The sequence below is a fragment of the Molossus molossus genome, unplaced genomic scaffold, assembly GCF_014108415.1.
Source record: "Molossus molossus isolate mMolMol1 unplaced genomic scaffold, mMolMol1.p scaffold_m16_p_1, whole genome shotgun sequence".
Taxonomy (NCBI): domain Eukaryota; kingdom Metazoa; phylum Chordata; class Mammalia; order Chiroptera; family Molossidae; genus Molossus; species Molossus molossus.
This window is the reverse complement of record NW_023425344.1, coordinates 204,989,648-205,007,937: the sequence shown is the minus strand read 5'-3', so window position 1 is coordinate 205,007,937 and position 18,290 is coordinate 204,989,648. Positions and strand designations below refer to the sequence as shown.

The window sequence follows — 18,290 nt, the reverse complement described above, 5'->3', positions numbered from 1 at the left end:
AGACAACTTACATTGAACTACTGATTTGCTGCACTTGTTGTGGTGTCAATGCAAATGCAAAACAGGTTTCTCGAAAGCGCTGACTGTTGTCTGATGCTAAAAAAAAGAGAGAAAGAAATATACTTTAAATTACTTCAAGTTAATCAATAAAGAACACAATGAAATTAAATAAATAACCAATCACATGCCTTTAATTAACTGGAATGTATTCTAGGGTTTAGATAACAAGACTACCAAAACACTAAAAAATAAGAAATGTGCCAGTTGTAATAGAAATAGGCACCAAAGTGGCTAATTCCAGAGAAAATATCAGGATTCAGATTCAGAAAATAGGTAATCAAAGAAATACTAATATAAATTATCTAATCATATAAATGTTGGCATCTAAAAAGCACACTTGTAAATAAAAAACGCTGATATTAATTTTACTTAAAATAGAACATAAACCAATGTAAAGATACAGTACACGGTTTCTGAGCTAAATGACATACTCACCTTAAGATCAGCACAGATGACATTTTAGTCTTTAAGGCAAATTAAGAATTTTATCATTTCCTAACTATACCACCAAGTTGCATCCAATAAATATCATATATAGTTTCTCCTATGCATAGATGACTTGACTTCAGAATCTGCTTGTGGTCACTATCTCAAAGATCAAGTTTCAAGAAGAAAGGAAGGGAATAAAGAAAGAAGGGTCCTGGCCAGTTTGGGTCAGTGGTTAGAGCACTGGCCTACGGACCAAAGGGTCTCGGGTTCGATTTTGGTCGAGGGCATCTAACTGGGTTGCGGGCTCGATCCCTAGCCCTGGTCAGGGTCATGCAGGAGGCAACCAATCTATGGCTCTCTCTCGCACATGGATATTTCTTTCTCTCTCTCTCTCTCTCTCTCTCCTTCCTACTCTCTAAAAATCAGTGGAAAAATATCCTTGAATCAGGATTAACAGAAGAGAAGAGAAGAGAAGAGAAGAGAAGAGAAGAGAAGAGAAGAGAAGAGAAGAGAAGAGAAGAGAAGAGAAGAGAAGAGAAGAGAAGAGAAGAGAAGAGAAGACAAGACAAGACAAGACAAGACAAGACAAGACAAGACAAGACAAGACAAGACAAGACAAGACAAGACAAGACAACAGAAGACAACAGAAGACAGAAAAAGAAAAGGAGGGAGGGGAAGGGAAGTGGGGAGAGAGAAAAGAGCATGAGAGCAGGCAAGCAAGTACACAGTGTAGAACGGGGATTCCTATAGTATGCTGCTGTGAGCAACAACAGTTCTATTAGCTTCTAACACACGTTATACACATGGAAAAAAATCAGTGGTCAATAACCCTGTTATTCACTAATGTTTCCTCAGTGCCTAGCACAAAGAAGCCCTGAATGACTGTTTACTGAATTAATGAAATAATATGAAAATTAAGAAATACCGCATTAAACTAATTAAACAATAAAATACTTTTCCAGGGTAATTTTCTAGGACTAAAAGATTATTACCAAGGAACTTCTAGACTGTGGGCCACTTAAATCTGTGCAGAAAAAGTAACTGAAGTTGGCCAACTTTGCTTAAACTGGTATACCATGCTGAAAAATCTGTATAAACTATGGGGGGAAAAAATGGAAAAAAGCATTGCTGCTCTTTCATCTCAATATAGGAGTATCTTTTAAAGGCCAGGTTTGTGTTTCTGCTTTCTGTGATGTGGGAAGGTTTTTTTTTTTCCTTAAAGAATCTATCCCTAAGAAATAGTTACTAACCAGAAAGCAGAAAGTTATATATATATATATTTTTTTAAATCCTCACCCAGAAAGTTATCTTAATTGTGAATTATCAACCTGGCAAATGACTGATGACCAGGATCAGACAGTTTCCTGCATCAGGCACAATGCAAGTAACTCCTCTGCTTCTTAGAGGATATGTCTCTATAAAGATTAAATTTAGTCCAGTATGTTTAACCTACTTTAGATTTTTGGCTCCATTCTAAACCAGTGCTAAAGTAACTTCCCGAATACAAACATTCACATTACTCTCTAGGCAAAATTTCAGATTCATTTTAGAATACATGAATACAATAAGTTTTGTACATGTACATGCAGATTTAGGTAGAGAAGATGTGACTAAAATAATGAGGCTGTTTCACGCCATACGTAGAATCAGGTTTATTAATAATAACCCCAATTTACATTCTCTTTTATATACATGTTATAATGCTCATAGAGTTATTACTATATATAGTTTTATATTATGCGATTTTCAGGCTTAATTTCTACTATAAACATCAGTGAAGAATTTTTATAGTTTGGGTCTTAGATAACAGACTATCTAAAAACTTTTCTAAGTGAATTAAGCTATCATAATCCCTCTCAGAAAAATTCAGGCCAAACAGAATCATAAAATCTTCACACTAAAAAAGGAGTCTTAGATGTCATCCAAAATAATGACTTCCAATGTTAGGGATATGCATCTCAGTGTATACATACAAAAGACAATCCATAGGGATACAGCAAAAAAGTAACTACTTGTAAAACAGAAGTTTTAAATAGTTGAGATTTTACATAAAATCTAATTTACAAAAATATCTAAAATTTTATATGAAAACTTTTAACTTTTATTTTTGTTTCATATTATATTAATATATTAACAATATTAACAATGTTAATGTAATAGTTTAATACATAATATATATTGTATATGCTAAATTATTTTGCTGAGCAGTCCATGTGATCAAATAAGTTTGCAGAACATAGATCTAGAGTTCAATCTTACTTTCAATCCTTCCATTCATACTTTGAACCCTTTCAGAGATGGGGAAGAGTGGCTATTACCTTGTCAGATAGAAGGTGGCTGGTGATGAACAGTTTAATTTAAGAAAGCTTGCGGCCCTATAGAGAGCAGCAAAGTTTAGTGGAAAGAGATGAGATCACATAGACCTAGATTCCAAACTGGTTTTGCCACATATTTGCCATATGACCTTAGGTACTTACCACTCTGAGTCTGTTTCCATCATAGGTAAACACACACACGCGCGCGCGCGCACACACACACACACACACACACATCTAATAGGGTTATTTTGAAGAATATAAATGCAGTAAGGTATTTAAAACAACCAACAATTCCCTCTCTGTCCCCTTTCTTCTTTATGCTCTTACATAGAATCAAAATATATAATGCTGTAACTTCCACCCATTGATATCATAGAGCATATCCAGTGACAGCCATTCTTCAAATATTTTAGACAGCATTAATGTGTCCCACCCCCTCCACTAACTCTTCCCACTATGTTTCAGGTGAGATTTCAGAGTTACTCACCATTCTAATCTTTTTCCTCTGGACAAATCCCAGGTTGTCACACCCTAAAGTGACAGCAAGAACTGGACGCATTCTGTCATAGCACATATTATTTATTCAAAATATTTGCAGACCTTCTGTATTGGCCCATTCCCATGGGAAGATTATACCTCTAACGTCGCTTTAGCCCTGCCCAATGAAATGTGAATGGAAGTGTACTACTTCCAAGCTGAACTTTGTAAGAGCTAACCTTTGATTTCACCATCTTTCTTTCAATCTGCTTTGATTCTGGAGTGAAGAGAACAAAGCAGTCTCACAGTCATAACATCAGCAAGAAAGAAATCTTAGTTGTTTGCCATTGAGATTTATGGTTGTTTATAAGCTGATTGACATATTATTCTAGATAATATGTAACTAGAACAGTATTTTTTATGAACTACCATTTAGTATTTAATATTGCTAATCCACACAATCATGAAGACATCTGTTATTTTTTTAAATCTAAAAACTGAAGTTCAAGTAGTATGTAATTGTCAAGCTTCCTACTAGGTAAGTAGAACCAGAATTGGAATTCAGATCTACACATCTCTAAAGCCCATTACCCCTCGTCATAAATGCTTATCATTTTTACATATTTTCTTCCAGTCATTTCTATATCAAATTGTATATACAATTTGAAAGCTTGCCTTTAAAAAAATTATCATCACAATTATAATTTTCAATTACAGTCCCTATTACCATATTTTAATTATTACATTGTATTTTATCTACAGGGTATATGAAAACTTTAATTACTCCCTCTATTAGTCATTTAGGTAGTGTCTAACTTCTCGTTACTTGTAAAAACTCTGAACATCTTTGGGCTTGTACGTTTGGTTTTTGGAAGGGGGAGCTACTTATTTTCTTTGGATCAATCCCAGATGTGAAATTTCTGGGTCAAAAAGTATGGAGATTTTCATGAATATTGACACATCACAAGAGTGACTTTCAAATGGTTCTAACACTTTATATAAGACCATTAGCAATTTGTGCATCTACTAATTGCACCCTACTCTGGTCTGCATGAGAGTTGTTGCTAATTTAATGGGTGGGTCCTGGTAACTTCTTAGTAGTTTAATTTGCATTAAGAATTTCCCTATTTTTGCTTAATTTCCTATTTAATTGTTTAATCTTGTCCTGTGCCATTTTTATATTTGAATAAGAGTTTGATATAGAAAAACATTAACCCTTGAAAATTTGCTAAAAATATTTCCCCAAGTCTGCTATATTTTTTTCATTGTGGCTACATTTTTGGATGATATAAAAGTTAAATTTTTATGTAGTCTAATCTATCAACCATCTTTGTAAATTCTAGTTGTTCCCCATCTTAGGTTCAATCAATATGCAATTCAGTTCTTTGGCCTGTTGTTTCTATGTAATTATCAATCCATCTGGAACTTATTTTAGTTTGCAATATCTTAAATATCTAAATTTCTGTTATTCCAAATTGCTTACAGTCACACTAACAAGTTGTTTGTTAAATAATCCTTATTTTCCCTATGGATATGTGTGCTTCCTTTATCATATTAAATCCTTATATGCAACATGTTCTACTTCTGGGCTATTTTCCCAGTGGTCTCTCTCATTCTGGTGCTGGCCCTCTTTTTTTTTTTCCCCCAATCCTCACCCAAGGATATTTTCCCATTTATCTCAGATAGAGTGGGAAGGAGGGAGAGGGGGAGACACACACACACACACACACACAGAAAGAATCATTGATGTGAGACCAACACATTGACTGGCTGCTCCCCCCACCCCCCACATAACCCTGGCCAGGGCCAAGGATCAATGGTGACCCTTTGGTCCTCAGGCCAATGCTCTAACCGCTGAGCAAGACGGGCCAGGGCTGGCCCTCTATTTCTTGTTATAGTCTTATTATGTTTTATTATCTGAAAGGTAGGTTCCTCCTCATCCATTCTTCTTTTTTTAAAACTTCAACATCAACTCAAATATTTATTCATCTAGTAGATGAACTTCTGAATCCTTTTGCTATGATTTTTAAAACATAATGGTATTCTGAGTAGAATTACAATATACCTATGAATTATTTTAGGCTGACATCTTTATATCTTTAATCTTCCCATCCTTGAGTACTGTACTTGTGTCTTTATTCATTTCCTCAAGGTTTTGTCATTTTTATCATATAAATTAATTACATAGTTCTCATTATTATTCTTATGTCAAATATTAATCAATAGAATGACTGAATAAATATATTCATATAATGGAATACTCTGCAACCAAAATAAAGAAAAGTCAGTAACAGCGAAAGCTGGTTTCTTTCTGAAAATCAGTAAAATTTGTAAACCTCTAGGAAGACTAATAAGAAAAGGAAGACACAAATGACCAATGTCAGAAATAAGAAGACACATCACTATATATTCTATAGATATTAAAAGAATGTAAGAGAATATTATGAACACCTGTATGTCAAAACTTTTGACAACTCAGATAACAAATTTTTTGAAAAACAAAAACTATCAGAGTGTACTCAAGAAGAAATAGATAATGTAAATCATCTTATATCTAGTACAGAAATTGAATTTGTAGTTAAAATCTTTTCAGAAAGAAAACTAGGTCCAGGTATCTTCCAAATATCTATTCATCCATTTAGAAACAACTTATATCTTTTGGTCGCCTCCTACATGCTCCCCACTGGGGATCAGGCCTAGAACCTGGGCATGTGTCCTGACCGGGAATCGAACTGGCAATCTCTTGGAGCATGGGTCGACGCTCAACCACTGAGCCACACCGGCTGGACGACACAAATATTCTTAGCAAAATTTTAGCAAATCAAATCTAACCATATATAAAAAGAATAATGTATCACAACCAAGGGAGATTTATCCCAGGATGTTGCTTCAACATTCAAATCACTAGTTAACAAACTAAAAAAGAAACGCCACATTATCATTTCAATAGATGTAGAAAATGCATTTGATAAAAATTCAATATCCATTCCTGATTTTAAAAATAACTTCAACCCGGCCTGGTGTAGCTTAGCTTTTGAGCATTGAGCCATGCACCAAGAAGTCACTGGTTCAATTCCCAGTCAGGGACATGCCCAGGTTGTGGGCCTGATCCCCAGTGAGGGGCATGCAGGAGGCAGCCAATCGATGTTCTCTCTCAGTGATTGATGGTTCTATCTCTGTTTCCCTCTTCCTCCCTCTCTCTAAAAGCGAAAAAGAAAAAAAAAATTTTTAAATAACTTCAGCCCTGGCCAGTTTGACTTAGTGGTTAGAGTGTCATCCCAAAGGGTCTTGGGTTCAACTCCTAGTCAAGGGCATGTACTTGGGTTGCAGGTTCAATCCCCGGCCCCAGTCAGGGTTGTGCAGGGCAACCAATCGATGTGTCTCTCTCACATTGATGTTTCTCTGTCTCTCTCTCCCCTTTTCACTCTCTCTAAAAGTCAATGAAAAAATACCCTCAGGGGAGAATTAATAAAAATAAATAAATAAAAATTTAAAATACTCTCAGCAAACCAGGAACAGAAGTGAATTTCCTCAACCCAAGAAAGGATTTCTATGAAAAACAGCCATTATATTTAAAAATGAAAAACTAAACTTTCCCTAAAAAATTAGGAATAAGGCAAAAATTGCCACTATCATCATTTCTATTCAAGAATGTAATGGAGCCCTGGCTAGTTTGGCTCAGCGGTTAGAGCATCAGCCTGCGGTCCAGAGACCCAGGTTCGGTTCCCGCTAGGGGCGCGTACCTTGGTTGCAGTTTGTCCCGGGTCCTGGTAGGTCATGTGGGTGGCAGCCACTCAATGTGTCCCTTTCATGTCGATGTTTCTCTCTCTTTCTCTCTCCTTCCACTCTATCTGAACAAAAAATGGAAGGGTGTCCTTGGGTGAGGATAAAAAAAAAAGAATGTACTGGAGATTCTCACCAGTGCAACAAGGCAAGAAAAATAAATAAAATAATAAGGATCGAAAAATAAAAATAATAAAGATTAGAAAATAAGTAAAATTGTCTATCCATAGACAACATGATTATTGATATAGAATGTCTGATAGAATCTACAGAAAACTATTAGAAAAAGTGAATTTAGCAAGGTAAAGATGACATACAAAAATCAAATTGACATTTAAACAATACATTTACAATAGCATCCTCTCAAAGCAAGACACTTAGGAATAAATCTGACAAGACCTATGCACAGAAAAGTGCTGAACACTACTCCAAGAAATCAAGGACCCAAATAAATGAAGAGAGATATAATGTTCATGGACCAGAAGACTCAATACTGTTAAGATATAAGTTGTAAAGGAGGGGCATCTGTTAAGAAAAAATAATAATAATACATTTAATATTAAAAAAAGATATAAGCTGTTTCCAAACTGATGGACAGATTCAATGTAACCTAGTCAAAATCCTAGCTTTTTTTTTAAATTTAAATAAATAGGCAGGTTACTTTTAAAATTCATGTGGAAATGCAAAGGACCAAGAAGAGCCAACATAACTTAAAAAAAAAAAAAGAACAAAGCTGGAGGGCTAACACTAGTTTAAAGACTTATTATAAAACTATAATAAATAAAACAGCATGATGTTGTTGTTAAGGCAGGAAATAGATCTACGGAACAGAATAGACAGTCTTGAAATATACCCACATATAAATGAACAACCAATTTTCGACAAAAGTGCAAAGGTAATTTAGTTGAAAAGAATACTATCTTCTTTCGTCTTTTTATTTTGTTTTTCAAGTGAGGTAACATTGGTTTGTAACATCATATAAATTTCAGGTTACCAGTGTTTTCAATGAATAGTGCTGGAATAACCTATATTCAAGAAAAAAAATTTAACTCAAAATAGAGTATAAGTGATAAATATCATGGCAAATGGTAAAGTAGGAAGCTCCAGGAGTTAGTCCCTCCTCCAAAATAACAATTAAGCTGAAAACAAAACAAAACAAAAAAACCTATCACAATCAATGATTTTAGAACACTGGACCCTGATCAGACACTTAGAGCAGTCAGGGGAGTATCTGATGAAATTTGTTAAGAGAGCTATGTGAGTGATCTAGTAACTATATCCCCATTTCTTAGTCTCACTGTGGCGGTGAAGACTGGCCTGAGTTCCTAGAGAGGCTAGCTAAGTCAGTGTGCACAGTAAGAACACAGTCCTCCAAAACTTTGGGTTTGAGCCCTGGCCAGGTGGCTCAGTTAGAGTGTTGTTCCATACACCAAAATGTTCTGGGTTCACGTAGGGGAAGGAAATAGTCACTATACAAACAAACAGCTGCAGCCCTGGACAAGTAACAAAAGCAATCCCCTTGAGAAGGAAAATCTGATTTCTGAAGTTAGCATAGTAAAATACTCAAAACAGCCAGTTCTCAATAAAAAAAAAAAAAAACTACAAGGATAGGCATGAAGACCAATGAAATACAAGTGCAAGCCCAGAAATAAACCTTCATATCTGTGGTCAGTTGATTTGACAGGCATGCTAACATCATTCGATGGGGAAAAAAGTCACTTCAACAATTGGTGCTAGAAAAAAAATAGATATCCACAAACAAATGAATGAAGTTAGACCCTTACCTTTTATCATACACAAAAATTTTAAAAATGGATCAAATACTAAATTTAAGAACTAAAATATAAAAATCTTAGAAGGAAACATTCTTCATGATCTTGGAATTTACAATGGTTTCTCCAATATGACACCAGAGGAACAGTCAAATGAAAAAATAAACTAGACTTCATTAAAACAAAAAACATTTGTGCACCCAAGAACACTAAAAAGAGAGTAAGCCCTGGTCGATGTGGCTCAGTTGGTTGGGTATCATTCCGTGCACCAAAGGGTGGCCAGTTTGATTCCCAGTCAGGGCACATGCCAGGGTTGCAGACTCAATCCCTGTTGGTGGGTAGGGGTGTGTGTGCAGGAGGCAAACCTCTCTCTCTCTCTCTCTCCCTCCCTCCCTATCTCTCTCTCTCTCAAAAAAAAAAAAAATCAATTAAGAATATATATATTTATCCTCACCCGAGGACATTTTTCCATTTTTTGTTCAGACAGAGTGGGAGGGAGAGAGAGGAAGAGAGAGAGACAGAAACATCAACGTGTAAGGGACACATTGAGTGGCTGCAACCCGCGTGACCAACCAGGGCCAGGGACAAACCGCAACCAAGGTATGCACCCCCAGCGGGAACCAAACCCAGGTCTCTCTGGACCGCAGGGCGACGCTCTAACCGCTGAGGCAAACCAGCCAGGGCTTAAGAATATTTTTAAAGAGAGTAAAAAGGCAACTCACAGGACAGGAAAAAATATCTGAAATCATATATATAATAAGGGTTTAATAACTAGTATATAAGAAATTCCTATAACTCAAGAACAAAAAGACAAATTAAAAAATGGGCAAAGAAGTTGAATAGATATCTTTCTAAAGAACATATATAAACGGATACAAGCATGTGAAAAGATGCTCAGCATCATTAGTCATTAATCAAAATCACACATATCACATATAGAAAACCAGATACCACTTCACACTGACTAGAATGGCTATAATGAAAAGCAAAACAAAATACAATTACTGTTAGTGAGGATACAGAAAAATTGTAACCCTTCCTTATACCTTGATGGTGGGAATATTAAATGGTGCAGATGTTTTGGAAAACGATTTGACAGTTCCTCAAAAAGTTACACAGAATTACCATAAGACCCAGAAATCCCACTCCTACATATGTACTACCCCAAAGAATTAAAAGCAGGGACTCAAACACATACTTGCATGCGAATGTTCATAACATCTTTATTCACAATAGCCAAAAGGTAGAAGAAACTCGTGTGTCCATCAAGAGATGAACTGGATAAACAAAATGTATATCCATTCAAGAGAATATATTTCTCAGCCATAAAAAGGAATCAAGTTCTGATTTGGGTTGCAACATGGATAAACCTTGAAAACATTATGTTAAGTGAAATCAGACAGACACAACAGGGCAAATATTATATGATGCCACTTATATGAAATATCTAGAAGAGGTAAATTCATAGAAACACAAAGTAGATTAGGGGTTACTAGAGACAGGAGGAAAGGAGGAATGGGGAGTTATTATTCAATGGATATGAAGTTATTGTTTGGGATGACATAAAACTTTTCAGAAATAGTGGTAATGATTGCACAACACTGTGAATGCAATTAACACCATGAATTGCACACTTAAAATGATAAAATGCAAATTTCACTTTTATTACATATATATATATATTTTTACCATAATAAAAAGATTAATGAAATAGGTTAGAGATCTAAATGTAAAAGTACAAAAGTTTTACAAGAACACATGAAAGGCCCTGCCGGTACAGCTCAGTGGATTGAGCGTTCTCCCATGAACTGAGAGGTCCCGGTTTGATTCCTGGTTAGGGCACATGCCCAGGTTTGGGGTTCAATCCCCAGTAGGGGGCGTAAAGGAGGCAGCCAATTGATGTTTCTCTCTCTCATCAATGTTTCTATCTCTTCATCTCCCTTCTTCTCTCTCTAAAATCAATGAAGAAAAAAATTTTTAAAAAAAGAACACATGAAAGAAAATCTGTTACCTTGGGTTAGGCAAAGACTTAAGATATGACAGATACCAATAGCACAATATATTTTTTAAATTCATAAATTGAATTTTATAAAAATTAAGAACTTATGTTCTGGCCCTGCCAGTATGGCTCAGTTGGTTGAGCATCGTCCTGTGCAACAAGAGGTCACCAGGTTCAATTCCCAGTCAGGGCATATGCCAGGGTGGGCTCAATCCCCAAGAGGGGGCGTGCAGGAGGCAGCAGATGGATGTTTCTCTCTCTCCCTCTCCCTTCCCCTCCCTCTCTCAAATCAATAAAGATGTATAAAAACAACAACAACAACAACAACAACAAAAAAAAACAGAACTTATGCTCTTGGAAAGACTGTTAAAGGAATGAATAGAGAAGACACAGACTAGGAGAAAATATTTTAAAAGCATATATCCATTAAAGGACATGAGCCAGAATATATAAAGAACCCTGACAATTCACTGACAAAAAAAGCACACAACAAATTAAAACAGATACCTCACCAAAGATAAATAGATAGATGGCCAAAAAAAAAAAGAAAAAGAAAAAAAGCACATTAAAAGATGTTCCATATCCTTAGTCTGTGGGATATGCAAATTAAAACCACAACAAGAGCCCTAGCTGGTTTGGCTCAGCCCTTAGAGCATTGGCCCACGTACCGATTAGTCTCAGGTTCAATTCTGGACAGGGGCACGTACCTCAGTTGTGGTTCATCTCCGGCCCTGGCTAGGTTGTGCAGGAGGCAACCAGTCGATGTCTGTCTCTCTCTCCCCACTTCTCTCCCTCCCTCCTACTCTGATAATAAATAGAAAAATATCCTCAGGTGAGGATTTAAAAAACCCCACACAACAAGATATGCCTAGAATTAAAAAAATGACAATACCAAGTGTTGATAAGAATGAAGAGCAACTGGAAATCACATACAACTGGTGATGGGAAGGTAAAATGGCCCAACACTGTTGAAAACAGTTTAACAATTGCTTAAAAAGTGAAACCTGCATTAATCTTATGACACTTATTCCATTCCTAAGTAAGTTACCCAAGAAAAACAGTAAGCATACAACCATGCAAAGGTGTGGGCTCAAATTTTCAGAGCAGTTTTGTTTTTAACAGCCAAAAATTAGAAAACAACCCAAATGTGTATCAATGAGTGAATAAATGAATGAATGAATGAATGGATAGTTATATCCATAAAATAAAATATTACTCAGTAATAAAAAGAAATAAACTACTGATACACATAACATAGATAAATCTTAGAAGATAATCTTAAGTAAAAGAAGTTAGACCTCCCTCCACACCCAAATAGTATATACTCTATGATTCCATTATATAAAATTCTAGAAATGCAAACTAATCAATCTATAGCGACAGAAAATACACTCAATTGAGGGGCTGGGTGGGAATGAAAGGGATAGCAGGCAGGGATTACTAATGAAATGAAAAAACTCTGGGTAATGATGGATGTATTCCTTATTTTGATTGTGGTAATGATGTCACATAGTCAACAAATATTAAAGTATACACTTTATTTTATTTTATTTTATTTTATTTATTTTTATCCTCACCCGAGGACATTTTTTTCCATTTTTTGTTCAGATAGAGTGGGAGGGAGTGAGGGAGGGAGGGAGAGAGAGAGAGAGAGAGAGAGAGAGAAACATCGACGTGAAAGGAACACATCAAGTGGCTGCCTCCCACACGACCAACCAGGGCCGAGGACAAACTGCAACCGAGGTACGTGCCCTTAGTGGGAACCGAACCCGGGTCTCTCTGGACCACAGGCTGACGCTCTAACTGCTGAGCCAAACTGGCCAGGGCTAAAGTATACACTTTAAATATGTGCAGTTTATGGTATGTTAAAGACAATTCAACAAAAGTGTTTAAAAAAAAACAGTGACCAAAGCAAAATGGCAAAAAAAGGGCAGAGGCACAGAAGGGTTGAAAAATAGAACCATGGGGGGAACTAACGGGTACTAACATTTAAGGCTTAAGACAAGGAAGGATTATTGCTAAAAATTCAGAAAGAAAAGCAGGAGGGGAATAGTATTCTTGATACCAAGGGAAGAGAGAATTTCAAAACAAGAGTGGACAGTGTTAAATGCTCAGAGATCAGTTAAATCTAGGATTTAACAACCAGCAAGTCATAGGTATTCTTAGCAGGACATGTTTTAGTGGCATGATAGGAGCAAAAGCCAGACTGCAGTGAGTTCAAGGTGTGAATGGTATGTTAAATCACTGCTTGATTTTTTTTTTTTTTTATCCTCACCCGAGGACATTTTTCCATTTTTTGTACAGATAGAGGGGGAGGGAGAGAGAGAGAGAGAGAGAGAGAGAGAGAGAGAGAGAGAGAGAGAGAAACATCGACGTGAAGGGACACATCGAGTGGCTGCCACCCACACGACCAACCAGGGCCGGGGACAAACTGCAACCGAAGTACGTGCCCTTAGCGGGAACCGAACCCGGGTCTCTCCGGACCGCAGGCCAACACACTAACCGCTGAGCCAAACTGGCCAGGGCCACTGCTTGATTTTAACACTTAAATATGAAAGCTTAATTGTTTTCCTATCAGCAACAGCAAATTACACTAAAATCTCAGACATGTGAATTAATTACCATTCTGTTTTGAATCACTATAACCAATCTTGAAAGTCTCCGAAGTTTTATAATGTACAATAATTTGAAATTGTGCTAAGATAGGAGTTCGAATATTGGCTGTTTTGGGGATGCAGGATGAATGTCCCTCAGGTCAGGTAGCCTCTCAATGTGAATTTTATACTTGCCAGTAGCTCTCAAAGAGGATAAAAACAAGTCACTCAGATTTTCACTCATTCTATATTCCAATTTAGAGAAAAGAGGAAATGTTCTAGTGGTGTTCATAACTATGAATACTTACTTAAAAATATTGTCTTGTGCCCTGGCTGGTTTTGCTCAGCGGTTAGAGCGTCAGCCTTGGGACCAAAAGGTCATGGGTTCAATTCCAGTCAAGGGCACATACCTGGTTTGCAGGTTTGATCCCCAGCCCCAGTCAGTGTGGGAGGCAACCAATCAATGTGTCTCGCTCATATCAATGTTTCTCTTTCTCTCTCTGTTTTTCCCTCCTTCCCTCCCTCCTTCTCTTCTACTCTGCCTAAAACTCAACGAAAAGCCCTGGTCCTTTTGGCTCAGCAGTTAGAGCGTCAGCCTGCGGTCCAGAGAGACCCTGGTTCGGTTCCCACTAACGGCACGTATTTCGGTTCCCGCTAACGGCACGTATTTCGGTTGCAGTTTGTCCCCGACCGTGGTTGGGTCATACGGGAAGCAGCCACTCGAACATTGATGTGTCCCTTTCACATCAATGTTTCTCTCTCTCTCTCTCTCTCCCTCCATCCCTCCCTCCCTTCTTCCCTCCCTCCCAATTCTATCTGAATAAAAAATGGAAAAATGTCCTCAGGTGAGGATTAAAAAAAAAAAAAATCAAAGGAAAAATATCCCTGGGTGAGGATTAAACAAAAAACCTCTCGTGAATATTAAGGGTTTATTGTGTGCATCGAAGAAGATTTTTGATAACCATACCCTAGTAAATATTAATTATTAATGTTTCATTTGTAAGAAAAAAAAGCATTGTCCACAATATCTAGGACATAATTATAATTCAAAATACAGAAAGTATGCAGAGAAAGTTAACGTTCTAGAAATTCCTTCTTTTTTAAAAAACATAATTGTTCCACAGAGATGAACTAAATTAAAAAGAGAAAGAGGAATCATGTTGCAATTTACATAAACTTAAAACAATGGATGGTAAAAGCCTACATACATAAAATAAACTAGGTTATTGAGATTCTGATGATAGAAACACTGAGCTAATCTAAGTGGCTGTACTTTCAACTGCTCTAAAAATATTTGCTATTCTACCTCACAAGCAGAAAGAAAAGCTAAAAATAGTCATCTTTCTGTTATAGACTATTTCTTGCGGTCTTAGGGAAAGTGAAACTAAAGTACTTATCTAAAAATGTCATCCTTAAAGTCTTTCATGAGCTCTCTGGTTTATTCACACAAACAAACAAAAGAAAAGCCTGGATAACTATGTAATTTTTTAAAAACATAGCTGGAATGATAGTTTCATCAACCAGACTGAAAACAACCTTTAAGCCAGAAGGTTGCAGAAAATTTGTTCCTCTAATACAAGGCATATACTGAATTATCAACAAATTTACATTGTTTTACTAACTCTTTAATCTTTAAAAATGGGAAGGTTTTAAGGCAGACAATATTAATGACATGAGAATAGTCATAAAATATTAAAAGAAAAACATTAAGATATAAACTTGAAATGTTCAGCCTAAGTACATTTATACATATGCATAAAAGATCAATATGAGGCAGCAAAAACGTATTTCTTTGCGACTACTTTTAAGATTCTTCACATTGAGCACATATTGCTTTTCTGTTTTACATAGCTTATAAAAAACCACTGTAATATCACATACATTACATATACAGATGGGATGTTCTATTTCCAGATTTTGAGAATGTTCATGGTGGTCAATGTTTCACAATACAACCTAGCTAAAGTTTTTGGGGTACAACAGAAGTTACACATGAATTTTTCCACTCACAAATAACAAAAATTACCAATACTATGAAACAGGAGACAACAATTGTCACATGCAATATTATTGGACTGTAGCTCTATAAAATCCTTTTGATTTCATTTTATCACACTTTAATTGCAGATTATTAATAAATTCATTTTCAGTAAACTTGATTTTTTTTCATCATTTTTCTCCTCTGGAGTTTTACGCTACCTGTTCTATTTAGTTTGCCTTTATATTATGTCTCAGTTTAAGAATTAGTAGCTGGTTTCTTGACTGACTTAATCGAATGAGCCTATATAGACTCCTTGGCAACTTTAAAGCTACAAGTACTGTATGGTAAATATTTTTATCTGGCTCATCTATTCTCTCACAGCTGACAGGCTATCAGACTATTTTTTAAGTCCACTGGAGTTAAGAAACAGGAATAAGTCAAACCAAGCTAGCCAGCTATGAACCAAGTCTAATGACCAATGTTTAAATGCAAAAATAGAAAAAGAAAGCAAACTATAATTGGGACATTAGTTTTCTCTCTTTCTTTTGCAAAAATGTCTTTTCATTTTCTTCTTTTTTTTTGTTGCTGGCAATACAACCATTTCAAGTTTGGAGAAAAAAATCTAAAATTCTGCTACTTTATGATAGCAACTAAAAAGCATCTTGACATGTATCTTTCCAGGCATTTTCCTATACGTACATGCATACATACATACATCACAAGTGTAACATACACATTTTCGCCCACAAAAATGCAATGAATACTTTGTCACTTAAAAATGTATAATTAGCCCTGGCCAGTTTGGCTCAGCGGTTAGAGCGTCGGCCTGCGGTCCGGAGAGACCCGGGTTCGGTTCCCGCTAAGGGCACGTACTTCGGTTGCAGTTTGTCCCCGGCCCTGGTTGGTCGTGCGGGTGGCAGCCACTCGATGTGTCCTTTCACGTCGATGTTTCTCTCTCTCTCTCCCTCCCACTCTATCTGTACAAAAAATGGAAAAATATCCTCGGGTGAGGATTAAAAAAAAAAAAAAAAATGTATAATTAAAAGACCTTTCTTTTTTTTTTTTTATCCTCACCCGAGGACATTTTTCCATTTTTTTGTTCAGGTAGAGTGGGAGGGAGAGAGAGGAACAGAGAGAAAGAGAGAGAAACATCGACGTGAAAGGAACACATCGAGTGGCTGCCACCCACACAACCGACCAGGGCCGGGGACAAACTGCAACCGAGGTACATGCCCTTAGCGGGAACCGAACCGGGTCTCTCAGGACCGCAGGCCGACGCTCTAACCGCTGAGCCAAACCGGCCAGGGCTAATTAAAAGACCTTTCCATGTCAATAGCATATCTTTGTCACCATTTTAAGAGGCAATATGGTATTCTACTATATAGACGTGCTATTATTTAACTAATCTCCTTCTGCTGGACACTCAGGTTACGTTCAATTTTTCCTTCCAGAACGAATGCCTAGATGAATCCTTTATTCCCTCTCTGGGTGTGTGGGTGTGTGTTTCTATAATCTTTATTTCCTTAGGACATCCTCTTAGAAAAGGAATGGGTGGGTCAAAAGATATACACATTTTTAAAGCTTTGTTGTAAGTTGCCAAATTGCTTCCAGAAACGTTCACTTGTGTATGTGATATATGAGAGTTCTAGATTTCCTTGCCAACATGGGGCAGGAGATCAAAAACATCTTATTGTCTCAAATTTGCATAAGTTGACTACTTTTCATACCCTTATTGGTTTTGTGTTGTGAATCACTCTATTCTGCTTTATTAGTCATCTCTTAATTTTTTCTTTTGATGACTCAAAACTGAGATGTGATTACTGCTTTTAATTACTTTAATGACCTAAATAACAGCAGTTTTTTTTGACACAGGGTAGGTGAAAACTTACTTTGAAATTCACAAGAAAAAGGGAGGAAAGAAATCAGATACAATAAATTAGCACACCCCTGGCAAAGAATTTTGTGGTGAAGGAAAAGAACGTGGAAGTATAAATTATATAAATTACCTTCATATCCCTTGATGATATAGAGAGGGTAGAATTATTAAGCAATGTCCAGGAATAAAGCAAGTGAATGGGATCTAATGCACAAGTTAAGTGTAAGAATTACACTTCAGCCCAAAGACCAAAGAGTTCATCCAGGGTCACAGAAGAAACTGTATATAGCATCTTGTTAGAAATGTATGTAGGTGGTTATAGGTACTTTTGATGGTGGGAACTTTTAGAACTTTTTTTTTAATTCCTCACCCGAGAATACTTTTTAAATTTATCATTAGATAGAGTGCGAGGGAGGGGAGAGAGGGAGGGAAGGAGAGGGAGAGCTAGAGAGAGAGAGAGAGAGAGAGATAGATTTGCTAGAGACACATCAACTAGTTGCCTCCCACACGATCTGACCAGGGCCTGGGATGAACTGCAACTGAGGTATGTGCCCCTATCCAGAATCAAACCCTCAACTCATTGGTCTGGGGGCCGACACTCTAACCGCTGAGCAAAACCAGCCAGGGCTAGAAGTTAACTTCTGATTGGTTCCATTTTCTCAATACATAAGAAATATGAGCAAAACCAAGAGCAGAAAGAGTGAAAAATAGTTGTTTGTGAGAGAATAGTATGTTGTGTGAGAATAAGATGTGAAAACAGTCATCTAACAAAGTGAGACAATGTATGAACTAAGATAACACTATTTGATGACTGGGTAAGATTAAGCACTTTTATTTACACAGAAGTTATTTCTAATTAGCTTTTCATATATTAAAGATATGTAATATGGTTATATATTGTAAGTATTTTCCCTTGGTTTGTTTATTTTGCTATTTAATGCAATAAAGGGTTTTTTGTTTTGTTTTGTTTTTAAGAGAGAGAGGAAGGGAGAGATAGAAAT

The 18,290-nt window shown here is 36.5% G+C and overlaps 1 protein-coding gene across 13 annotated transcripts in view; it reads right to left on the bottom strand.

Annotated features, from left to right (window-relative positions):
- Window positions 1-18,290, bottom strand: part of PIAS1 (protein inhibitor of activated STAT 1) — a 149,082-nt gene that overhangs the window by 58,502 nt on the left and 72,290 nt on the right. For all 13 annotated transcript variants that reach the window (XM_036245440.1, XM_036245422.1, XM_036245448.1 and 10 more), the window contains exon 3: window positions 12-96. In XM_036245440.1, the coding sequence (XP_036101333.1) occupies window positions 12-96 (85 nt within the window). The remainder of the gene's footprint in view (window positions 1-11; window positions 97-18,290) is intronic.